Here is a 25,482-nt window from a genome sequence, read left to right as displayed (position 1 = left end):
CTTCAAGCGACGGTGAAAAGCAGAGCCTGATCGACTTCCAATTGTTGAATCTTTACCCTGCTCGAAGCTTCCTTGAACAAAGAAAATGGTAAACAAGAAAAATAGTCAGTTACACGGGAAGCACCAGGCACCAGATCATAGTTCCGATCCACCACCGGCGTATTCACCTCCAGCTAGTTCGATTGCTTCCTCTGAGGCTTCTTTGTGGACGGTGGAGCCGGATTTTGCACCTGATTTCACAAATGCTTCCCAACGAGGGAGTGGTTGGGCTACAGTTCATGGTGCGGCATCTATAGCTGAGAAGAGTATAATGTCTGGATAGAATTGCTAACATTCTCTCTGCTATGCCCGAAGAAAATCGAGAGTTTAGCACCCATCTAGGATGCGGGTCGCGTACATCAGCTTTCATCCAAGCCTTTCTGCGACCAAAAGCGCAGCCACGGTTGGTAAACGTGCGGTGCAACTCTCAAATCCTGCCAGAAGATGGCCCATCCGACAGACAAGTACGACCGGAGCTTAGAGGAGTGCCCTTAGACATTGTGATAATGGTCGTTGGAGGTAAAAGTCCCACGTACTAGTCTCCTGCTTTGATCATCACTAAATGAAAAACATAATAGAAAATATTGAGCCATTTATTGCGGTCGGCAAACGGCTGCTCCAGGACTCACATCGGGTTCGGATTGCTACGCATGTCTCATGCGAATCATTGGTGAAAGACTACGGCCTGGATTTTTTCGCAATTAGCCAGGATATAATCCATCCGATGGCACGTATTTGACCTATACTGCCCCGGAGATACTACTTGACTGACGGTAGCCACCAGAGCGACATAGGTAGTACAGAATGGCTACGTGGGCCTAATGCTATGAACAAGGCTGTCGGTAGCGTCAAGCGTTCACTATATCAAAGCTATCACAACTCATGGAGAGCGTGCATTGCGTCATACAACGGTGAATGCCGACCATTCCTCGCAGACGCGATTATTGCGAATCCATTAGCACACGCGCATATTCACTGTGCTGAACGTCTTTCAATCCCTCTGCATATCATGTCGACTATAATCTGGAGTCCGACAAAGAAACTTCCCCATCCGTGGGCCCATATAGAAGGTAGTGAAAACATGGACCAGAACACGGCGAATCTTCTGTCTTATGCGCTCGTTGAGGAGACACTCTGGAACACGTGAGCTTACGAAACTGAAGAGAATTTGAGGTTATTGTTTAGAACTAATGGCGTGGTAAACTCAGCATTATCGAGCCTATTAACAAATTCCGGCAACATGTTCTAGGCTTTAACGGGATCTCGTCAGCTACCGGGGGAAGACTCATGACCGACAACGAGATTCCCCATACCTATTTCTGCCCAGAAGTGCTTGTTCTAAGGCCAGGTGACTGGGACAACATGATTGGTATGTCAAACACTTCGTCCAGCCGTGGTGGGGACTGATGAATCGCTGATGGTGGCAAGATACGTCGAGCTATGTATTTATAGAGGAAGAAGTGCAATACAGTCCGGCGAAATATCTGAGCGATTTCATTGAGTCTGGTTCACCGCCGATATACTTCATGTTACAGGAGAACACTATGGATAGTCCGGGCATGCTAGCTAGAGCCATCCAGGACACTGTGGTAAAGCACGGACTGCGTGCTATACTGTCCCAAGACTGCCGTGACATTTGTAGGATTCTAAACAACGCTAACGTGCTCCTGGCCGACTCTATCCCCCATGGTACGTATAACATATAATTGATCGAACAGGTTCTAACATAAGTCAATATACAGGATGGCTTCTGCCGCGGGTTGCTGTCGTTGTCCACTCAGGAAGTATAGATCAAAGCGCGCTGGCTTTACAATATGGAAAGCCAAGCGTGGTGATCCCGCATACAGCAGAGTACACTCTCTCCGAGAACGGAATATTTCGCATTATAAGCATACTAACAAATTCACAGTCAGTTTTCAAGAGGCATAGGACTTTCAAGTATTGGTGCAGCAGGTGCACCACTCACAACCAACAGGTTTTCTCCCAACGCACTATACCAGGCACTAGAATTCTGCCTCCGTCCGGATATTCAAGAATCAACTCGCGTTGTTCAAAAGCAGGTCCATGATGAAGCAGGTCTTGAGAGAGCTGTTCAAGCATTTTATCGTTGGTTACCACCGCAGGTCCAAAAATGTGACATCACGAACCAGAACCTGGCCATGTATCGAGTCTGGAATAGGCCATCATTGAGGATATCCCCTGAAGCAGCAGCGGTTTTGGTGGAAGAGCAGCTCATAAAACAAACTGATATTGTACTGTAAGGAAGGCAATCTTTTGCAAGCCCAAGTATACTATACTAACTTCCGACCGCTGCAATTTCCAGAATTACCCGCCAGGTTTACAATATCGAATGTGAAAGCTCAAGACCTGTTGAAGATACCGCAAGGGATTATTGGAACGGGGTCACGGTTGCCGCAAAGAACATTGCTACGTCCTCAGATCTGGTGAGCATGCTGCCCGGGATGCAACGAAAGGTGAGAATATTCGTTATTTGGCCAGCCTTCCGTATGAATGGCTAAAATGCGGTAGAGTGATGACAGCAGCGTAAAGAAACCGAAAAGAAAGAATCTGGCCAAGGACATTGGTATCGGTACCGCAAGGCTCTTTGGAAACATCGCTCTGCTTCCCTTCACTAGTGAGCTTCTCCACCGTTTCTCTTTCTTCCATCGATACATCTCTTACTGAGTTTTCCATTGAAGGCACTGCACTGGTCGTTAACACTGTTGCATACGGTGTGAAAGGGGCCAAGGGAACCAAGGCGCTGGATGAAGAGAGTGCCACAACCGATATAGCAGCATCGTACGATGTATGAGATAGCTCCGATCCTTTGATGGAATATGATCACTGACCGTGTCTATACAGGAGTCCGAGCTCCCCCAGAGCGACAGCCCTCGCTTTAATGCAGCGTACCAGCCGCCCACATCCATGACGCAGGATCACGGTATAATAAATCGCACGACGGGACTGAGGAAGCAGTCTAATCCAAGTGCAAACGCCTTCTCCACCGGTAAGGCAATCAAGAGACATACGCACATGATGTGTCCGAGCGATGTTGACACACAACAGGACGAAGCACAGAGGATAAAGGCAAAGCACTACCATCATCTGTTAATACCAGCCAAATTAAAGCCAGGGATGAAGAGCATGCTGAGGCTATCTGTCGCAGACACCTTGATCGCGGGTTCAAGAGTCCGGTGCTCAAGTGTCTGGACTTTAGGCGGTTGGTGGTTGATAGATACCAGTGATTGGGGTTCAATATAGACAGCTGGACTGAATATACTTTCCAATGTCTGTTTCCAACTTCGAGAGAGAGTGGTATTCTCTTCTTCATCACAGAGGTTGTCTCACCGGTGTTGCTAATTATAAGGTAACGGAATGGGATTCAGGGAATAGTTAGGTAATGGGCGTGCATGGAACAACGGACAACGTATCGCTCATTGCGGAGACCATGATTTGTTTTAATACATTTTCTTTCTATAATATGTAAAGATGAATGATAGAGGTCTAAATTCATTGAGAACTAGCCTTCGATGACGATGACAAACTGTACAACGGAGCCTAGTATCATCCACTGAATAAAGCTGTGCATTTTCATAGCTCTTCATATCATGCCCACATTACTGGACCTGGACACGACAAAGAGATGGCCCTCTTCCTCCAGCATTACCCCTAAATTAAGATTGAACATCCTGCTTACCAACAACCTTCTTGCAGTCATCCGGCCAATACCATATCGCCCATCCCAACAAGGGGCGCGCCACTAGGAATATATCCAAAGTATAAAGTGGCCACTCAGTGGTATTCATAAAGCCATCCGATCTCGAATAAAGCCGTATCAGTTTCACAATACTCTGTACAAACGAGATGATGAAGAAATCCTGAAGTAGGACCATTTGTCGTGTATGTCCCAGGAGGAGATGAAGCGGGCACCACAGCCCATTGCTTGGACTATTGAGAAGCTGTTAGATTTGCTAGAAACGGAGGTAGGTATGGGTGACGTACCGAGACATCCCAGGACCATGAAGCTCCCATCCCATGCCTCTCTCTCGACTACTTGAAACGCGTGTATGCCTGCTAGTGTGGTATAAACGACTACACCAATTATCGCGAAGGGTGCGTCAGGTGTGTATGGATAGTAGGCTGTGGTGGCCATTCTTGGTAAAAGTGGAAGGGTCGAATTCAAATTGAAAGTGAGGATTGAAGCTATTAACTTCCTACTTTCTCACAAAGAAGAGTGATCGATTTGTGAGTAAAGTGAGAAGGCGGCTAGAAGTTGAACTTTCATTGCACCTTGTCTTGGTATGCTCTTCTGAGTTATGGGCAACCACGAAACCTGATGTCATGATTATCATGTAAGGATATAGTGAGCAATAGGATAATGAGGTCAGGTTAGTTCCTGCCTATATAGGAGGTGAGCAGCTGCTATGGACATCAGCTTAGGCTATTGGGAATGGTTGGGGAACAGAAGCTGACCTCCCCGGGAGTAGACAAATAAGTCAGCTTAGAAGTAGATACAGAAAATGGTCATTCAGTGGTTACCAACCAGTTATCTTGGAGGGTCACTTAGGTACTGCATGCGTATTAGGCACAGAACTGACAATTATCAGACCCTTACAGGTCAATACAATCCACTGACTGTTAGTCCTTCACATTACCCTCGAAATTCCGATCTAGAGTGTCTAAATAGTAAATTGATCAAGGTATGAGCTAATTGAGTTGAATACGATTATAACTCTAGAGTCGACTCCAAGGCACCTTTAGTAGTGATGGCCAAGTAACTAGTCCAGAGCTTTCATCCTATAACATTCGCTTGCTCTTCGGCTCCCCGTCCGTTCGTGCTGTCTTGATTTCAAAGCGTGTCACTTCGTAGCATAATTCTTGGTCCTACAATGATACTACAAGGCGTTATCTGGCTTCACTCAATTCAACTCACTTGTGTTGACCCTCTCCGCTGGCTATTATAGTCAATAGAATTAGGGTCGTCTTATTAGTCAACAAGAATAACAAGATTTCACTAGCATAAATTCTCAGAGGCTTTTTAAACACAACCCTATTATCTAACCAAGTGAGATATAACACCACACGGACTAGCATTTATTAAACAGTTTGGAAGCTGGTAGAGACCAGCCTGAGTGTTCTGACCGGGTGTTCTTTAGTTGCCATTGTACTCTTATCTTCGTTTCTAGTCTGTAAGCTAGCCAACCCGACCTTTCCTATATAACGATAGTATCGAAACCAGATGACTGCAAAACTGAAGTTAAAGAGGAAAGAGGCGAGGACGATCGTGGCGGTCTCTCTGGAGGAGTACGGGGATACTAGGCTGCGAAGAGATCGTGGGTGGAACTAGTAGTCTAGAGCCACTATGGGCAAGAGTGGTCCTATCCATCCATATAATTCGCCGAAGGTAACGATATACGAACACACCCCCAGAGATCGGCAGAATATTTTCACATTCTATCATGGTAAATACAATAAATACAAAAAGTGTAAATATCTAGCCACGTGCCCTAAATCCCGCAGGTTGTCACAGTTGGTTATAAAAATCATCGAAGGGAAGTACTGAAGAATCTTCCACTAAATCAAACCAAAACAATTCAAAACAATGGCTTTGATTGAGTAATAGCGTACGCACCTTTTCCTACCTTTTATTCTCCATTGTTTGCTAATTTTGCATTAATATCAAGTAACGACCGTCTCGGCAGAAAGACTCGCGTTAAATGCGAACCGGAAAACACAGTTGGTGAGTTGAAGAAACTGATAGCAGACCAGACTGGACTTGACCCTGCAAAGGTATATTCTACCCACTATAGGGGGTATGGATGAAGGGGAACAATACTGATATGGAATTTAGATCCAACTCAAGAAGTGGTATACAGTTTATAAAGGTCATATCACACTTGGTGATTATGAGATTCACGATGGGATGTCGTTAGAGATGTGTTAGTCTGAATGGAGGTGACCAGGCCTGGCTGGCTTGCCGGAAAGTATAGGCGATGGCGGCCATGTACAAGTGTAAGGAAGGCACTATTCCATGAGACCAGGAAAACACCGTGCTTGGCTTCCGTCTTATCCATAAGAACCAGATCTTGCAGTACAAGCAACTTAATGATCACAGCTACCTTATGGTCAGTCCAACGCCTTGTAAGGCTTTACCAGGCTAGACTTGTGAGAAGAAACCTTTTATTCGAGTCTAGAAAACCCACAACAAATTTTAACTGCTGAGAACCACTACAGAGAGTAACGCCCATATTTCTGTAAAGCTACCTTTAGACTTCCCAGATAATCAAGAACGAAAATCAAAGATATTGATCGACCTTATTACCGATCGAGGCCTTCTCCGGCTTTTGGGGGTTGCGTGGGTTGCGTGGGTAGCAAGAAGAATCTTTTTCACATCGACATTGAATGATCAGCAATATTTGATTCTTGCTGGACACCTAGAGCAACTGATACTGTCTCGACTCGTCATCCACAATCCGAGTTTTAATTCATGGTCCAGACTAGCTCTGCTTCGAAAACGCTGCCAGTGGCCATATAGTTCTGCTTCATAAGCCCGGGCCAAAGACAGATTCTCACCTTGCTCGCCGGGCCATCCTCTCCTCCAGCAAAGGTCATGGAGGTTGTGGAGAAATTAGCTCCGCAATCACTGCGATAGAAGTAGAACACGTTTTGTTGTCGGTTTAAAGCGGCCTTCAAACTAGCGCATTTCCCTAAAAGCTCTCGGAGCTGACGCTTTCTCTGCTTTTCTTCTGTAGATGAATACGTGCCAAACTGCTCCTCGAAGGAGGTTACGATATATGTAAAGAGAGCTTCTTGGCTGTCATTCATGATTTGCTCTATGGCATCACATGTAACCTCCCGCCAATCATGCCATGTTCCTTCAGGTTCTGATGACAGTTAACATACTGGATACATGAGATGGGGTCATCACTCACGGGTCTGCCCAACACCAGCTTTAATAGCCTCGATGAATTCGCCCCAGGGGTCATTGGGTAATCCAAAATAGTATGGGGCAAAGATCGAATTATATATCATCTCCGTAACATGTCCTTGGATCAAAGCTCGGCGTTGAGGGGAACTGCGCGGAAATTGGACGTCAAAATGCCCTGTTAGACCAGCAAGTATCTTGACATCCTTGAAATTAGACTTGATCCACAACTCCAGATTCTGGTTTAGACTGCGCATTATGTCAAGGACTTGGTCATCATGTAAGCTTTCCCCTCTCATCTGAAGCGAATTTATTTTGCTGTAGAGGGTTTTCAACTCCTCATGGTGTAGCTTATCAGCCTCTGAAGCATCCTCACGTCCTTGGGATACCAGGTCCTGTAGCCGTCGAATCTTCTCTGAATCCGCCAAATGCATTTGTTTTAGCTCACTTGCCTGCCCTTTGAGGTATTGATTTTCCTTGTCCCTTGTGAGAGATGGTATTGTCATTTTAATAATTCAAAGTACTGACATAATAAAGGCTCGTCAACTGACGAAGCTGACTAGCAATTTGTATTTGACTTCTCTCGCAATCTTCAGGGCCTAACTGTGTTAGAAAACAAGTACAGTGTAAGCAATCACAAAACTAACCGGCATGATGATGGCTTTGTTGGCGGCTGCTGCGTCTCGTCCAATAATCAAAAGACAAAAAAGACATCTTGAGAAATGGTTGGCTCTTGGTGAAAACTGAACATTGAGAATTGTCTTTGAATTTATGGTTAGCCGAGACCAGGTTGACGGACTACGGTGAATGATGAATGATGGATGACGCGCCATAATCGTCAACATAAGTTGTCAACGCTCCAGGTTACCATGCTTTCACCCCAGTCTGGATCACACATACGACAGACTCGAGCTCTAGTTTTCTTAATATAAGGAAGTTCCGAAAAGGCTGATTATTTTGCGTATAGTCAGGTTTAGACACACACTTTCTCTTTCCTGCTCATATCTTAATCGTCATCATGGAGCGTGGGCCTGCGATCCTTGTTGGACTTGATTTCGGTACAACGTTCAGTGGGTATGCAAAAATGATTCTCTTTGATTCTGGTAGATGGTAACAAGAATACATTATCAGAATCGCTTGGGCACTCGAGGGGCCTGTCGATGAACTTGAAGTCATCTCAGCCTGGCCAGGTGGAGGCAACAGTGAGGGACTCCTAGCTATCTTGCTACACTCAAGCTAAGCCATCATAGGAACCACCGTCAAAGTCCCATCCGTTATATCTTGTGATGGTCAGAGCACACATTGGGGTTATCAGGTCCGTCCGTTCGTAGAAGCATTTCGGGGTATCAAATTATTGCTTGATGAGGGCCAGGAAAACAAATATACACCCTCTTTGGCTTCAAAAGCGCTATTGAGAAAATACAAAACGGATGCGGTGCAAGTGATGGCAGACTACCTAAAGCACCTTGTTGAATATGCTAAATCGATCCTCCAACGACGATTTGGTATTCCCGCTCAACATATGAACTTGCGATTCACACTCACCGTCCCAGCTGTCTGGTCGGATAAGGCCAAAGATAGGACTATGAATGCGGCAATAAAAGCGAATATCCGGCCCCAAGATATTACTTTAGTTTCCGAGCCAGAAGCCGCCGCTCTTTACGCGTTGCGCTCTATTCAACCTAATTCAATAGCGGTAAGTGATTTCGCTGGACTAATAGTGTACTCAGATGTCTTACTGCTGTAGAAAAATGACGTGTTCATCGTTTGCGATGCTGGAGGCGGCACAGTGGTAGGGCTATATCTTCTTCATTGTATAATAGTGTTGCTAAACACAAGCAGGATCTCATTTCATATCAAATTAAAACCCTAGAGCCCCTCGTTCTCACAGAGGTGACTGAGGGCACAGGTACATATTACCTCGGATAAGGCTTATTTAACAGTGAGCGTTATTAATCGAAATTTAGGACGCATCTGTGGATCAATGCTTCTAGATCACAGGTTTGAGGAACTTCTCCGAGATAGGATGGGAGTGAACTACGCCACACTGTCGAGCAAGTCAAAAGAAGCTGCGCTATCTTACTGGCAAGACCGAGTGAAGCCTAACTATACTGGAAAACTCGACTATGATTATGCAAATGTCGACTATTTCGTTCCTCTTCCGGGAGTCACAGATGATCCCACGATTCCGATTGAAGACGGATTTTTCCAACTCAGTAGGTACGTACGTGCGATGCAATTTACACCCATACCTAGGTATTCGGTTGCTCGGAATTCTAGTCCAAGAGAACTGACATACGAGCAGTGACGACGTTGAACATATCTTTGAGCCCATCGTTCGTGACGTTGAGGAGCTTATTGCAGAGCAGGTGGCGAGCATAACGAGACTCGGATTTGTTACTGAGGTCATTCTCAATACCTAATCATATACGGACTAGCTAATCTATAATAGGCAATTGTTCTTGTTGGCGGGTTCGGCTCTTCTGAATACCTCCTTCGCCGTTTGCGGAAAGCGAACCCAACTGTGACAGTTCTCCAACCACCAAACGCGTAGGTTCAATAAGCCCAATACACAGAGAAACTACTTGCTGACATATACAGATGGTCTGCGGTTGTAAGGTATAATTGGCTCCATAGAACAGAATTAGAAAGTTCATTGCTGATTAGCTTATGAAGCGGTGCTGTTTATCGTGGACTAGAGGGCAATCAAGTTGAGTGCCGAGTTGCGCGTCGACATTATGGGATTGAAATTGCCACAGAGTATATTCCAGCCATCCATAATGACGAAGACAAATATTGGGATCCGTTGGATGAAACATACAAGGTCACTCAGATGAGGTGGTATATCCAAAAGGTACCGGCGGCAATTCCTACACCCCTAACAACATCGAGTACCCACTGATCACAGATATCCAGTCCTCCATAATCCGCGAAGATGATCCAATCAAGATGGACTTCTATCGAACAACTCGGGTACGAGATGCCAAGGAATCTCTGTCTTATTCAACAGGCCTCTATATCTGCAATGACGCAGATGCACCAAAGGCCCTGAATAAAAGTAAGTTTGCATTGGTAAAATACCGTCCTTCATTACTCACAAGGCAAAGGCATTATGAGATTATGTACTTTGGATTCCGATCTCAGCGAAATTCCTGAGGGGTTATTCCAGAGAAAGCGCAACTCGCAAGGGGTTGAGTATTTTAAAATACCATTTAAGCTTGTCATGACCCCTACATCTGCTTCCCTGCTTTTTGAACTTGAATTTGAAGGGGTTTCATATGGATGCATTCGATCAAAATATTAGGAAACATTAGTTTCTAGTCTCAGACCGCTCTCCCCCAATCTGGCTATTATGACAAGAATGTCGCTCCTTTACTTGGAAATGAATCAATGTTATTTTGCTTCCATCAGTGCTTGCTACGGATTGTAATACTCTACCAGAAAGAGCTAGACCTCACATAATCATATCCCAGGCCTTTACAAACGGCCATAAGTCTAGACTTGGAAGTACAAATGCAGTGTTCAGACCAGGGCGAAGAAAACGTATAGATCATATGCTCTTCTGCACCGCATGAAGGCGTCCTCATTGACACTTACGGTATGGCATTAATCTACTAATTGTATTTCCATGGTATAAAACTTTTAACTGTCTTGATCAGAGATTATTCATGGAAGACAGCGGTTCAACTGAAGTTTTAGTCCCAGGTAGTGTCGGATACCATTATGCACATATGCATTGTCGATATATGAAGCAAGGGCAACGAAACCACTATCACAGTACTGCGATATAGAACCTGAACCGCCTGAAGCAGGATGATATCCTCAAGGGAGTCTAGCATAATCAAAAGGTATATATTATAGTCTTCAATAGTGGCATTTTTGTCAAAACCAAAGTGTTACAAAATGGTTCCTAAATGCTGGATACAACTAGCCCGGAGAGGTCACTGACGGATCTGGAGAGAGGACGGCGGGCATTAAAGTAGAATCTGTTTTATAGCAAAATAGTATATTACACTAGCTGATCAAGTGTTATATATTGATTTTATTTTTTGTTAGATCATACAGTAGATGTGGTAGTTATACATAAACTTCTATATTAATTCTTTCACTGTTGTTCAAATGTATCTTTAGGCGTCCTCTTTACATAGATCCGGCTCAAGCCATTGTCAGGGATTATGCGGTTAAATGTGGGCAACCGAGCCGAGTGCCCGAGTCGGCCATCGGCCGATGTGCGATCTATACTAGGCTTAGCTAAAGGTAGAATGGTCTTTGCGGTCTCTAGGGTGTAATCTAAGGGAATAAAGCACGATAGGCCGCGCTCTATTTGTATAGCTTAACCGAGGTAACAAGAGGAGAGCTCTACTGAGAGAGGCTACGGCATCCAGCTAGTGATTCTAAAGATTTTCATGCGTCATATATCCTATGTACTGGGTTCTGGTTGTAGGCCATGTCATCTCAGACCTAGATTTCCTCTCACTGACAAGATGATTGCATCTCTGAGCGCTTGGTGTGACGCTAATGGGCTCATAGTGTTCTGATTGATCAATTGGCAAAGAAGAATAAACAAAAAGGGCTTGCAAGCGCTCGAGGATATTTATGTGCTATCTATGCTCTATACAAATAGAATCAAGGATATCTCCCACTCGACTTCAGCATATCCATGCACCTCTCGACAGCCTTCTGCATCTCATTCGTAGCTTCCTCCAGCAAAGTGGTCAACGGTACCTTCCCAGCCATCTCCTTCTGCACGCGGAGGTATTCATTGTTCAGGACTTTGTTGATATTAATCTTGGAAACACCGCACTCAATGCACTTGGAAAAGATCTCCTCCGTAAACGGATCCGCTCCATGTAGCACCAACCGCACCTTATCTCCAACCGTATCATGAATGCGCTTCAATCGGTCATACTCCAGCTGAATGCCACGAGGCCCATACTCGCCATGGACATTCCCGAACGCAGGCGCCAACCAATTGATCCCCGTATTCACGAACTCAATGCTTTCCTCCGGTGTGGTTAACAATCCCTCCAAGTCTGCCGTATCCGCGACTCCATCCTCTCCGCCCTCGATCCGTCCGGGCTCCGCTTCTGTCGCAATCCCCCGCTCATTACAATAAGCCACTAGCTCTCTCGTGAGTGCGAGGTTCTCCTCCTTCTCGTAATGTGACATGTCAACCATGATGCTGTCGAATCCGCCCAGGTCCGCCGCGTAGCGGATCATCTCCGGCGTTTGCGCGTGATCCATGTGCACGGTGATCGGCACGGAGGCCTTGCGCGCGGCTTCGGCGGCGGCGTGTACGAGGAGTCCGTCGGCGTATTTGACGGCCCATGGGAATAGGAGGATCATCGCTGGCGAGCGCTTCGCTTCTGCGGCGCGGACGGTGGCTAGAATGCCCTCGAGGTTGTAGCAGCACATTGCGGGGATGCCATAGTGATTTGAGGCGGCGTGGTTGAGGATATCGAGGGCGCGGTTGTTGGAGAGAGACATCTTGAGTGGCTGCTGTTTGTGCCTCCCGTTCAAAAGGATCAATTAATGTAAGGAAAGTGATTACGAGAGACAGGATCATGGAACAATGGGTTTATTATATGTGTTGTCGCAAAGCATATGAAAGTCGATGCGATCTTGAAACCCCCACTCGCTCCGATCTCCGACCCCGGAGTTGCTCCGACTGACGTCAGGGTCCATGTGCCTGAAAATCTGTGCCTAAATTGCTACTCGGATATCCATAACATAATCTAAACTCGGTATCTCACACAAAAATAACGCTCGAATTACTCCGTTCCAAATACCTTGATCACACTAGTCGCACCCTCGGCTCCCAGCCCAGCTCTCCGAGCAGTGAAGAGCACATTCAGCGCCGCATTGCCCAAATGCAACGGACAATGAAGATCCCTAGCCTGTTGTACTACAGCCTCTAATTTTGCGATGGCCTCGTCCACCGTTTGTGATCCGGCTGGCGCCTCCTCACCGATGTGTCCCTTGATCATTTCCAGACCTTTCGTGATAAATACCCTACTGGCGCCCGCGGCGGCGCTAACTAGTTCGTGAAACTGCGCGAGGTCGACCTTGAGGTATCGTGCAAAGGCAACGGCTTCCGCAGCAGCGACGAGGTTGACACCCTGCATCAGGTCGAGGACTAGCTGTAGCGCAGTGCTCTGGTCTTCCGCAGAAGCCGTTACGGAAGCGATAGGAGTGGTAAAGTATTGGCGCACCATGGCTGAATCATCCTTAGGGCCATAGCCCTGCAGCAAGGCAGAGAGGTAGATCTGTTCAGCGGTGGTACAGAGGGGTGTCGGGAACCGGTGTTGACGGGCAGAGGAAGTGATAATGCCCTATACAATCGTCAGCATTTCCCTCAATACTATTTTAGTGTGCGAACTCACCGCATCCTTCAGAATAATAGTCAGCGCACTAGCACCCGGATTCCAGTCCTCCTCTACCATGCGCGGAAATCGATTCTCATGCATCCACGTCCACGCATCAGAACTAATGATCTTATCCGCTGTCTGGCGCGCATCCAGACCCAATTGCGCGGCCAGTCCCATGGCCTCGCTGGCACCAAGGATGTGGATAGCCGCCAGAACTTGGTGCACCATTTTCATGTTACTTCCTGCTCCAATGCCCCCGGGCACAAGGTAGAGTTTACTTGGCGCGGACATAGTCTGTAGTAGGTCGCGACCGCTTTCCAGTGCCTCGTCTGAACCGCCTGCCATGATGGAGAGTGTTCCATCCGCGGCGCGTTTGGCACCACCCGAGACAGGGCTATCGATGAAAAGGATATCGCCGCGGCCGCAGGATTGTAGTTCTGCTGCGACGGACTGGGCGTAGGAGGCGGGGACGGTGGAACAAAGGAGGAGGGTGGCATTTTGGGGGAGGTCTAGAGTGCACTGTTAGTACTCTGCGACAACACTCATTATAACATAGAGATACTATAGAAAGGGTGGAAGGGAGTGAATACATTGTACAATGCCTTCATCGCCAAATAACACTGATTGCACTTGAGGCGCAGATGCAACCATGCACACGTAAAATGACTTTCCCTCTGCAGACTCTCGCAACGATAAAGCGGGAATACCCCCGGCTTCTTGGAATCGTTCTACAGAAGCAGGGAATACGTCAAAGCCGTGGACTGGGTAACCCTCGTGAACGAGGTGAGTGGCCATGCCGAAGCCCATGGCCCCTAGGCCGACGAAGCCAATGGTAGGTTTGGACATAATGATTTTGAGTGAAGAATGAATATTCCCGAATGTTTCGATCGTCTTTGGGAGAATTATTATGGATCTTATGGGGTTCAAAGCGGTTAATAAAGAGAGGCAATCCAATCGGGAGTCGCTTTCATGGCCGACGGCTTCAAGTGGGATGTTCGTGGGGGTTCGGAGTTGTGCCGATGTCTCTTTTTGTATCGTGACTTTTGGCTAATTTCCAGGAATATACCCGGTTCGATTGCGATCGGTTTGTATGGGTCTGGGCTTTATTGTGTTACAGTTTCTTTCGAATATTTATTGAAGGAGTTGGATCATTCATGCGTATGCAATTCATTATTTAAAGAGCACTGAGACTGGACTATTGTCGTCATGTCTACCCCTCATACATCCAGGGCCTTTCTTATATACCAATACATTGCCTTACTACTCTATATAACGCGGGCTTCACACGTTACATGTGAGCTGAGGTGTTTCTGCTTGCTCTGAGCAAGACAGAATATCCATATACCTACAGAGCATTCTCATTCAGCATATGACGTCATATCCTTCAGGACTACAGAGCATGTTATCCACACGCTGATTTCCACTTCGCTGTCAGGGTATATTGACTCATATACGCTCATGGAATAAGAGAAATCAACCATGCGGTGGTTACGTCAGCAAGGAAACATAACTATGTGTGTCTACATGAATCCCGGATATACAACCACGCTTACACTTTTCGCCGGATAATAGCGTGTTTAGACGTCTTCCAGGACTATCACACCGAACAAGACACATTCCATCTACAAGTCCACATCTCGACCCTTGATCGACATCTTATAGCATGACAGACATCTCCTTCGTGAACTCAACAAGGAGAGAAGAAAAGGCCAACGCAGGATGAAATCGAGGCAATCAAACAAGATTAGAATCTATTTTGACAAGCCGTACAAGTGTTGTCGGAACACACAGTCCATACTGCAAGAATCCTGATTTGTACCAACCAAGCTGTTGACTCAGACATTGTCCGCTGGTATGCGAACGAGATAAAGGACGGTGCCTTCATGTGCCGTGGCATTTTGCTGATTGCAGACGAGGATGGCCATATTTATAAAGCGACAATCAATGTTCCGCTTCATAGGTTCCCCGGTCATTTATGGCTCTCAGGCCTCCACCCCCAATGCTCTAAGCATGAGGGAATGTCTCTACTACTTCGCAGGAATATCCGGGACTGCCGAATTAGAAATACCATATAGAGAAAGGAGGGGCTACTCTTGTAAGTGCTCAATCTCATCAGGCATGGGCCAATGCTTAGAGCATGATGCATGGATTCCTGTCATTGTTCACAAAAGGAATAATCCGGTTTGAAGACAGGTTCCACCATCTATGGTCAATCCACTGTATACCATGTACGTGCATGGTAAAGGGACTGTAATCCAGGCAGCCGAACGATGAGATTGGGTTATATCCCGTTTTCGGATATTTCAAATCCATCCATGGATCACTGTTGCAAATTGCGGCATTGACATCCCATTTCGCTAGGTACACACTCTCTGGCAATCAGACGAGATTGTCATCCATACAATGACTCCAATACCAGAACACCGATGAGCTCAAGCGAATCTAACATACCCAAAGCAGCCCAACTTGAGATTTTACCTATGTTCAGGAAGACATCAGATCGAGAGTTGGGTGTCCAACAATCAATAAAGATCTCAATATAATATCACGTGACTTGGATAGTTTGGATGGGAACTAGTACTGACTCTTTATTGTATTAATAATAAAATATTGCACATTTCGCCCAGGACTGCAAGTTAGTGTAGAGATAACGTTTTAACCTGGGATGGATATGATCGGCAGTTGCCTCCGCATAATCAAGACTCTGGGTTGTACGATCATACGATGAGCGTATTAGAATGAATATTTCCGAGTGATCTGAAAACCTATGATGTACGGAGTACTGGATACTACTCCATCTATGTGCCTGGATTAATTTGTCCCGCCGCTCTAATTTGTCTATTACGCCACAACTACTGCCGGCACGACGGCCCGCCCAATTACCAAGCAGAAGCCCGGGGTGGGGGAGCCTTAGCCATGGTCCAGGCTCCAAGCTTTCGAGCTCAACCAGAACGTTGCCACTTCCAACTTTCAACATCTGATCACACACATTCTTTTTCTTTTTGCAGAACCACAATGTCCGCTCCGCTTCTTATCGTTTTCACACATCCATGCTGTGGCTTGGTTCGTCGAGATGATGTCCGCAAGAGACTCTTCCCCTCATCTCCCACGGCGGGGGAAACGTGAGCGGCGCAGCGAGCTTATCCGTGAGAGAGAGGTGCACCAGTATAACCATTCTTACCAAACATTTTCGAACCTAAGTACTAATCTGACCTTTGGATTGTTATAGATACCTCCCACCCCATGAGCCCTCGGCCGAAAAAGCATCATCATCAGATATTCTAACAGACCTTGCTCAGCTAACCGCGCTGCAAGTGGGTGCTGATCGTGCCGTTATTTCGATATGCGATCGCAAGAACCAGTATGTCCTGGCTGAGACGCCCTCAGTCGCTCACAACAAGCGCGAACTGCGTCGTGACAACACCGCGCCGTGTGATTACGCTATGATAGCGTTCATCGAAGACAATACAGATTTGTTTATGGTCGCGGACCTTGCGCAGGATTCGAAATTTGATGCCCATTGGTCAACACTCTCCCGGAATCGCTTTTATCTTGCAGTGCCAATTCGAACTCCAGCTGGCGTTGTTATCGGTATTATAGAGTTATATGGGAGCGCCCAGCACGATAAAATAGATGATGACCAGTCACGACTTCTCCAAGATCGGGCGGGTACTGTGCTGGACTATCTGGCGACATTGCGAACAATGCGCGAAGAGCATCGTGGTGAGAGAATGATCAAGGCGTTAGGTGCCTTCATGGAAGGAAAGTCAGATATCGATGAATGGGTGGTCTCTAGCCTGCCTGTGCGGCAACATCTCGGCTTTGAATCATCTCGATCAGTTGACCCTGCGAGTTCCATCCATTTTGCCAACAGTCAGAAGACGCTAGATATACCTCCATCGCATATTCCTCAAAACGAATTGGGCATCCCATTGCGTGGTCGCCCAAATTCATATCGCTCCCGCTCACCCCCACGCAGAACAAGGAGAGAGTCTCTAACTTCCGAAGAGACTTATTCGGTTCTTCACAGGGCATCGGTTTTAATTCGACAGGCGCTGGATGTGGATGGCGTTGCATTTCTGGATATTAGTGCGTTCAACCAGGAGCGCCATGGTCTCTCACCTAAAGTGTCGGGCAACTCACGGCCCCGATCCCCGGATATGGCCGAGGACGAAAGCTCGGCGGGCCATGTGTTGGGTTATTCTACAGTTCCAGGTCACAATCAGGATATAAATATTTCGATGTCACTTTTGGGAGATTTAGTCCAACGGTATGGGAGGGGTGGTATCTTTCATCTTGATGAAGACAAGTTTTCGCCTTTGAGCGACGAGTGCTCGTCGGACATCGATGGGTCTTGCTCTTCGTTAGAAAATATGGCGTCGAGTTACTATGGTATTGACATGCGTCAGATTTCTCAACCATTTTCGGAAGCAAACAGCATTGCATTTTTTCCTCTTTGGGATTTTCAACAAAATCGCTGGTTTGCGGGCTGTTTCGCGTGGACCAAAGATTCCGGGCGTCTCTTTGCTGAGTCCACAGATTTAACGTATCTTGCGGCGTTCAATAACAGCGTCATGGCAGAAGTTTCCCGTCTAGACCTGCGAGCCGCGGATCGCGAAAAGGCTGATTTTATCTCGTCAGTGTCACATGAGTGGCGGTCTCCCCTACATGGCATACTCACTATGCTTGATATGCTTCAAGAGACCAAGGTGACGAATGTCCAACGGTCCTTGATTGACATAACCATGAATTGTGGGAAAACTCTCCTTGACACTGTTAATCATGTCTTGGATTATGCCAAAATCAATAGCCTTCTTGGACCAACGACTCACGATCGACCGCTGGAGAATGCCGAAACAGCTCAAGGGTCCCATTTTAATGCCCCTGCTTTGATCGATAAGGTGAATATGGCTACCTTGGTCGAAGAGGTGGCCGAAGCGCTGCTCGCCAGCCAGGACTACATGGGTCGCAATGCGGAGGCTCTTTTCTCTGCCACAAAACAAACGGCCGACCGGCCGTTTCGCGAGTCAAATATCCCCAACTCCGTCCCGAGGGCAATTTTTGCGATCGTGGATATTGAATGTCGAGAAGGCTGGGAATGCCATGTCTCTGCTGGTGCCTGGCGGCGGATCGTACTGAATCTCCTTGGCAACGCACTGAAGTTCACACCATCTGGCTTTATTCAGGTGAAGCTCCGACATGACACAGTGAAGGTCGGACACAATCACCTGCCGGCTATTCTCCTCCAAATAAGCGATTCGGGACGGGGAATCTCGCCCGACTTTACCTTTTCAAACCTTTACACGCCGTTTCAGCAGGAAGATTCTCTCTCGCCAGGCATTGGTGTTGGACTCAATGTAGTCTATCGTATCGTAGATTCGATGCATGGATTAATAGACCTAAAGAGCGAACCTAACCGAGGAACTGTGGTTAACGTCCTGCTGCCTATAACCCCAGCCTCGCGACCGTCCTCACCTTCCATTCCGTATGGGGGCCTACGCGAGAAATTGCAAGGGAAAACCATAACTCTCTTTCCCAACAGCTCCAAATATGGAGACTTAAAGATAGCCCCAGATATCTTTAATACAATTTTGCTGAGCATGGAAAAGATGATCACCCAATGGTTTGGAGTGCGTGTTCTTTCGCCCAGTGAACGGGATCGCGAACATCCGGATATTTTCATCATCACTGAGCATGAATACCGCTATGGCGAGGTTGAAGAAAGTGCAGTCACTTATTCTAGGAAGTCGAAGGCCCGGAGAAATCCTAAAATGTCGTTTCCCAAGATTGTGCTCTGCACACATGCCCATAGTTGGTTCAATGAACCCCGAGATCCCTCGGAGTCGGTTGTTTTTCTTCAGCAGCCGATTTGCCCTAAGACTCTAGCTTCTGCTTTGACGAGCTGTATTGAGAAAAGGACTCAGCTGCGTGAAGCGGGTGACGACAGAGTGCACGAACCAACCACAGCCACCCTCGAAGATACCTACCAGCGTCAACTGCAAATCGCCGCATCTACATCGCCAGAAGACGCAGAACAAAATCACAAGGACTCAGATACGAGTAGTTCGTTTGTTCATGAACGAGAACTCACAAACAACCAGGACACTGTAGCTTCTAATCAGAACAACCCAATTAGACAACGGAAGGTTCTCCTTGTCGAAGACAATGACTTGAATCTCAAGGTATGAAACCAATGATGCCCTGTGTACTACCTTACTAACCGTCAGACCAGATTCTACAAACTACTATGAAAAAAGCCGGGTTTTCTTATGAAAGTGCTCTAAACGGACTTGAGGCAGTACAGAAAGCGGAGAGCGAGACCTTTCAAGCAATTATCATGGGTAAGTTAGCACCCCTCCACATTTTAGTCCTTGTATTAACTAGTCAGACCTCTCCATGCCCGTCATGGATGGTGTAACCGCGTCTCGAAAGATACGCGAGTATGAAAATAGTAATTCATTACACCCAGTGACGATTATCGCATTGACTGCAGTTGATACTCCGGCCATGAAGAGAGATGCAATGAGGAGTGGTATCGATCTCTTTCTCACGAAGCCAGCCAATATGAATCGGCTAAAAGAGATTATCTCTTCGCTGCCAACCTGATTGTTTCTCGGAGGTTCGTGGCTCACAGTCTTAGACACGGAGTGATGCGGGCTATTAGCTGGTAACACCATTCCTGTTGATTGGGCCACCCTTGGGGGTCAAGGCCAGGAATATTAACATGGTCCCTTTTGTGGTCTTCGGCACAATACATACGTGTACCGAGACTCGATCGGTTAATGCCGAGCACGACCTCTAGGACCCACCTTGGATCCACAATCGCCATGATTGAATATTAGTGGTTGAGAGCTAATATGATTCATAATTACTCATCCCCACCTCTACAGTGGCGTTCGGTTTATATATCGCGATAGGAACAGGCAGTCCTTTGGAGGCACTGGCCTCTCACACCATGGATGCTTTACCTGTCAAACTGAACTTCCTGGGTCAGCTACCTGCCCTCAGGATTTACACGCAAATTTGCCTCTGCTTTCCGTTCGCCGCCTCATCCGACTGCGAGATAGTCGGGAGCCTAGAGAAAGGCCTCGAAACACTGTCCATCAATTTCCCGTGGGTAGCAGGCCAGATAGTCAGTGAAGGCAGCAGCCATAATAACTCTGGCACGACCAAGATCCAAGCACTGGGGAAGACTCCACCACTAGTCGTGAAAGACTTTCGTCATGACCCCAACGTCCCAGCCATGGAGGATTTGAGACACGCCGATTTTCCCTTTCGGATGTTAGACGAGAACATCATTGCTCCTCGAACGACCTTGCCAGGTCCTGACGAAGACCCTATTTCACCGGCCTTTCTTGTCCAGGCTAACTTCATTCACGGCGGCCTGGTCCTCACTCTGGTTGGCCATCATAGCGCAATGGACATGACTGGTCAGGGACAGGTTATCCACCTTCTCTCGAAGGCATGTCGTGGGGATACATTTACGGAGTTGGAGCTAGAGTCCGGGAACCTGGTGGAGAGTCACCTCATCCCGCTCCTAGATGGCTCATATGGACCCGGCCCGGAACTCAACCGTCAAATAATCAGGCCTGGACCCCCGCAGCCATCAGTGCCTCTCCCAAGGTCTACCTGGTCATATTTCTCGTTCGACAAATCATCGCTCGTTAAACTAAAATTGCTTGCTGAACAGTCGAAGGATTCAGAGTTCATCTCGACCGATGATGCACTGAGCGCCTTCGTTTGGCAATCGGTGCTTCGAGCTCGCCTGAAGCGGCTATCAGCATCTCATAACACAACACTGGGCCGTGCTGTTGATGTACGGAAATACTTTGGCATTCCTCCGACATACACCGGTCTCATGCAAAACATGGTATACCACACCGATACAATACAAGATCTACTCGATAAACCTCTAGGCATCATTGCCTCACAACTCAGAACAGCAATAGACCCGCAGACGTCCTCTTTACAGTCACGCACCCGCGCACTAGCGACATACATTGAGCGTCTCGTAGACAAATCGTCCATCTCCTTCGGAGCGAGTTTCAACCCGTCGACGGATATTATGATTAGCTCGTGGGCAAGTGTCAACTGCTATGAATTAGATTTTGGGTTTGGTCTTGGAAAGCCGGAGGCTGTGCGACGACCACAGTTCACTCCGTTTGAAGGTCTGATTTATTTCATGCCCAAGAGGTCGGATGGCGAGATCGCTGTTGCTCTTTCGTTACAGGAGGAGGATATGGCGCGGTTAGCTGCAGATGAAGAGTTCAAGAAGTTTGGCAAATATATCCCTTAAGACGATAGATAATCTATTTGTATGGGTGTATGATGGTTGCATTAGTCGCCCTCGGCGAAAACATCTACGTTCATCTTTTTATGTAACTAGACCGTCGTCTCTCCTGAACATAGCCACCCCGATAGCCTTCTAACCGTAACTCTACTATATTTTTCATGAGAGTTATGCCAAAGCTGCAATCGTATACACTGTCTGCTTTTAATAGCTTAGAAATAACAGATAGCCGGAGAACGGAAGTAGAATAGAATGTCGAATCAACAGAAGGGATACATTAAGTTGTAGCTGAGAGTTCCACATCTCGATTAACCTGACCAAACAAGCAGCCATCGCATCATTCATTCCATTCCACCCGGCAGAACTTGAACGTTTCTTACGTTGACCATTGTAAACTGTAGGTTTTGCGCGGTCAGCATATTAACGTGTATAACTCTTAGGACTTGTATATAATCTAATAATATCACTAACCCCCATGTAGCAATGTAAGCTTAGCACTTCTTACGCCACTAAAAAGCCCATTTGACTGAGATGGAAGGGGTATATTTCATCACCATCTTTGGAGGTTAAGCCCGCCTTCCCATTTTATGAAATAGCTCAGTGGAATTCCCGACCGTGGAAAGGGTTTTCGTTTCTTGAATACTGCAACATGAATAACTCTACCGAAACGCCTTATTTAGATTAAAAAAATTTCCAGGTTGTAGTTTATATAACGGGCTATTTATGTAATTTTTTATCTAGGAAAATAATCCCTTTTGAGGGCGTTACAATCGTGGAAGATTTATCATCAGGAAGATACCGGATTCAGTAGCTTAGCTCTCGGTGTGTATAAAACAAGGGTTTTAGCCCTTGCTTGTGAATCGATGTGGTATAGCGCGTTTTGGGCGGCGTTGCTATGATTCTTGATAGAAGTAATTGTATGTGCATGGATGATAGGACTCATATCATTTCAACTGGTTATACTAGATGATGAGACGTATTTCTATGTGTGGAAGAAGTCAGCGATGCTTTAACAAGAGGCATCTGAACTTGGTTGTTGTCGAAGATGAGGTTGTAAGGACCCGGATATATATGTAATCGAGAATTGGGTGTTTTAAGGCACAACCTCCGTTCTATGTGGTGGTTTGGTGCAATGGGATTGTCATATAACAATCGGTATAAACCTTCTACATACTCATAAATTCCAGTTCTTCAATCTCTCTGGAGATAGATATACCCTGCACCGCTCTGATGCGATATTGATGTAAGGACGGAGACGGGTAGTGCTTTATAGGAATGGTATTGCCGACATGACGCCTATCAGGAACAGGGCTCATATCCTGTCGACGGAGGGGCACCTGGCTACCCACACCACTATATTGGTAAGGGGTGACTATCAACTGCATCGGGTATCCACGCCTGCATTGACTGAAATACTAGTAGTATGCGACCGGTTTGAGGCCATGAGAGTCTAGGACGGGCAGGATGTATGTTTTATGTTATGTAGAAGGTCGGATTCCGATTACAGTTTGCCCGAAACTATGACAGAACAGGTTAGCAGAGCACTTTGCTTGGCCTGCAGAGCAATAGAAAACGATGACCTACCTAATACAGCATATGTCACTATTTGCGGTTATGCTCCAGGATAATGAATGAGGTCGTCGACCCTATCGGTCTGATCTACATGCATCATGATGTGAATAGAGACAATTCCCAGGTGACCAGAGAACCTCTTAGTGTCTATGTATGACGAAGGGATGTCTAGAACCGGGTGAGGTGCTCATCCTGAGCTTGAGAGCTGAGCAGGGGAAGGCTATTCCAGACATGGCAGGGGGCTAACGAGTAATACTCCCCCCCCCTTCTAGGTGCTCTGCAAATGTGGTAATTAGTGAACAGGAAAGTAAAGGTTAGATTATCTGGGCGAAAGAAAGATCGAGAAGGATAGTGTGCGTCTTCGGATATCACGTTTATGCTCCGGGGGCTATGCCCATACTGAGCAAATACTTTTGCGAGCAGCATTGGGTTTCAGAAACCTAGGAGATGTGGTGCACGTTGCACCGCCAGTCCATATAAACAGCGAATGAACTTTCAACATAAGTAATTACCTCTCACGACTGAGGGTGTCGAGCCAGACTTATGGCTTTCCCGGCTGCAGATCTAACGGTAAGCCATCTGTGTATGTCTTTACGTAAATGAAATAACCATAGAGGGATAATTATGGGCTAATCGTGTGCTTCCACGAGGTTCGTCGACGGCGGGAAGGTTGGAAGAGGGCTTATTGGCTAGAAGTTGAACATAAACCAAAAAGCTCTTTTCTCAATCCACGGAATTCCAAACGGTAGAATTTGGACCAGAGAAGGCAGCTGAATATCTGTATGTTATGTTATATTATATTATATTTTATCTTTGTCAAAAGTATGGGTCTTAAGAGCCAAACAGACGTTTGGGTTTGTGACGCGTTTAACTCTAGCCATGGGGATAGACAAAGTAGATGTGCAGTGCGACAGGCATGACATGACCAAAAGGAGACAGACTCCGGCAAGTACGATTGCAAGCTACTTGACCATATAGAATATGACATGTCCGGAAATCGCCAACTTCCTCAACTTGGCATGTAGTTTTGAACCCAGGCTACGGACGAGTGTGTTTATGTGTGGTGCGAGACATATAATAACACCCGAAGCACCGGCTGAAAGCAAGTCACTGAGTGTATTTGTGCATATGCATGCCAGAAGGTCAGTCCTGTTTGGACTAGTCTGTGTAGCAATTTCCCTCTCGTATCGGCTCCCAGTCTCGACGCCAAGGACAGGTGCAGGCAGGCAACTGTATTGGATAAAGAAGCTTCTGCTATCTGCCACTAGGAACCTCGACATCATTAACATCCGTCGTCCTACATCTGCCTATGTTAGTATGCTTGCCTGTGGAGCACCGGTAGTTTAACCTCCAGGCAACTCGATCTCGATGACTTTGTAGCTGGAAAGATGATAGGATCAAACAAGGGTAAGGATTTGAGATGTCAGGGATTCTCGCCGTCAGAGCTACTCACGGTACTTACGTCCTGAAATGCGAGCGATTAATTGGAGGGCAAGCACTAGAGCGCCGCTACAATGGTCAAAAATTTCATTAGTAGGCGGGCTGCTGTGAAGAGAATGACTGATTTATTGAGTTAACATATAGTAGCCTACGTCACGTTGCCTGACCTCCTAGAATGGTATCTTTGTGCACGACCAAAACGAAAAGGAGTCATCCTGTAGCCTTGATACATGATATTGTTTCTCTTCCTGCTTCCCTATTTCATTCTTTTCTTTTTTTTTGTTCTGCTCACAGTCGGACGTTGTTCTGCGGGAGTGGATCTGAAAGTACTAGTAGGGTACTGCCAGTTTGGTCTTCATCTACCTAATCAGTTGAAGCATTCCTGGCTCAGCGACTACGGTAACATGCAGAAAATGCATGATTCAGGAATGGTCTGAAATAATTCAAAAATGACAAAAATCCAACGGCAGGAACCACAGATTTGGTTGGGACTTGCGTTCCTGTCGCTCGACTTACCCCTTGAGGTGGCGTGGGCAAAGTCTTTGTACTACGTTTGATGTGGTCCCCAGCAACTTAGCACTGAATATTTTAGCCCAGTCTATCTTACATAAAAGGTACTGTAAAGACGGTTGTAACCTACAGATTTACTATAGCATTGACAATGGCGTGGTCTCCAGAAACTATTATCGCATTCGTTACCCTCCTTGTAACAGCTCCTTCATCATTGTTACTCATCTGGAAGTACATCAGACGAAGACAAAAGCGGTGTATCAGTAATAGCCAGCTATTCTTGTATTTCCTGCAGGTCATTCCTTGATGCTAACTGTTTCTTTACTCTTCTAGAACTC

General features: G+C 46.5%; 6 protein-coding genes across 6 annotated transcripts; 4 read left to right on the top strand and 2 right to left on the bottom strand.

Annotated features, from left to right (window-relative positions):
- Positions 1-85: 85 nt before the first annotated feature.
- Positions 86-3,284, top strand: BDV27DRAFT_140171 (glycosyltransferase; the record flags this gene model as incomplete). Its single annotated transcript, XM_032069603.1, has 13 exons — positions 86-281; positions 364-558; positions 618-770; positions 843-1,182; positions 1,248-1,435; positions 1,606-1,728; positions 1,782-1,890; positions 1,949-2,296; positions 2,363-2,513; positions 2,569-2,674; positions 2,739-2,838; positions 3,009-3,046; positions 3,106-3,284. The coding sequence occupies 13 exons, from the start codon at positions 86-88 to the stop codon at positions 3,282-3,284; spliced, it is 2,226 nt and encodes a 741-aa protein (XP_031934028.1).
- A 4,698-nt stretch (positions 3,285-7,982) lies between these two features.
- Positions 7,983-10,268, top strand: BDV27DRAFT_140170 (Hsp70 family protein; the record flags this gene model as incomplete). Its single annotated transcript, XM_032069602.1, has 12 exons — positions 7,983-8,038; positions 8,096-8,166; positions 8,215-8,660; positions 8,712-8,756; positions 8,807-8,873; positions 8,932-9,184; positions 9,270-9,360; positions 9,417-9,514; positions 9,566-9,583; positions 9,641-9,818; positions 9,881-10,022; positions 10,072-10,268. The coding sequence occupies 12 exons, from the start codon at positions 7,983-7,985 to the stop codon at positions 10,266-10,268; spliced, it is 1,662 nt and encodes a 553-aa protein (XP_031934027.1).
- A 1,322-nt stretch (positions 10,269-11,590) lies between these two features.
- Positions 11,591-12,451, bottom strand: BDV27DRAFT_165083 (class II fructose-bisphosphate aldolase; the record flags this gene model as incomplete). The annotated part of the gene is made up of 1 exon (XM_032073831.1): positions 11,591-12,451. The coding sequence occupies one exon, from the start codon at positions 12,449-12,451 to the stop codon at positions 11,591-11,593; it is 861 nt and encodes a 286-aa protein (XP_031934026.1).
- A 284-nt stretch (positions 12,452-12,735) lies between these two features.
- On the bottom strand, positions 12,736-14,178 carry BDV27DRAFT_151797 (NAD(P)-dependent oxidoreductase; the record flags this gene model as incomplete). The annotated part of the gene is made up of 3 exons (XM_032071420.1): positions 12,736-13,296; positions 13,348-13,841; positions 13,923-14,178. 3 exons carry the CDS (start codon positions 14,176-14,178, stop codon positions 12,736-12,738), a joined length of 1,311 nt encoding a protein of 436 aa, XP_031934025.1.
- Positions 14,179-16,342: 2,164 nt separating this feature from the next.
- Positions 16,343-20,113, top strand: BDV27DRAFT_992 (uncharacterized protein). The gene is made up of 4 exons (XM_032078154.1): positions 16,343-16,497; positions 16,562-19,514; positions 19,565-19,673; positions 19,721-20,113. Exons 1-4 carry the CDS (start codon positions 16,406-16,408, stop codon positions 19,936-19,938), a joined length of 3,372 nt encoding a protein of 1,123 aa, XP_031934024.1. The 5' UTR covers positions 16,343-16,405; the 3' UTR covers positions 19,939-20,113.
- BDV27DRAFT_989 (transferase family-domain-containing protein) lies at positions 20,114-21,663 on the top strand. The gene has a single exon (XM_032078147.1). It carries the CDS (start codon positions 20,288-20,290, stop codon positions 21,626-21,628), a length of 1,341 nt encoding a protein of 446 aa, XP_031934023.1. The 5' UTR covers positions 20,114-20,287; the 3' UTR covers positions 21,629-21,663.
- The last annotated feature ends 3,819 nt before the right edge of the window (positions 21,664-25,482 follow it).

The sequence above is a fragment of the Aspergillus caelatus genome (assembly GCF_009193585.1).
Source record: "Aspergillus caelatus strain CBS 763.97 unplaced genomic scaffold BDV27scaffold_1, whole genome shotgun sequence".
Classification (NCBI taxonomy): Eukaryota; Fungi; Ascomycota; class Eurotiomycetes; order Eurotiales; family Aspergillaceae; genus Aspergillus; species Aspergillus caelatus.
This window is presented reverse-complemented; position numbering and strand designations above follow the sequence as displayed.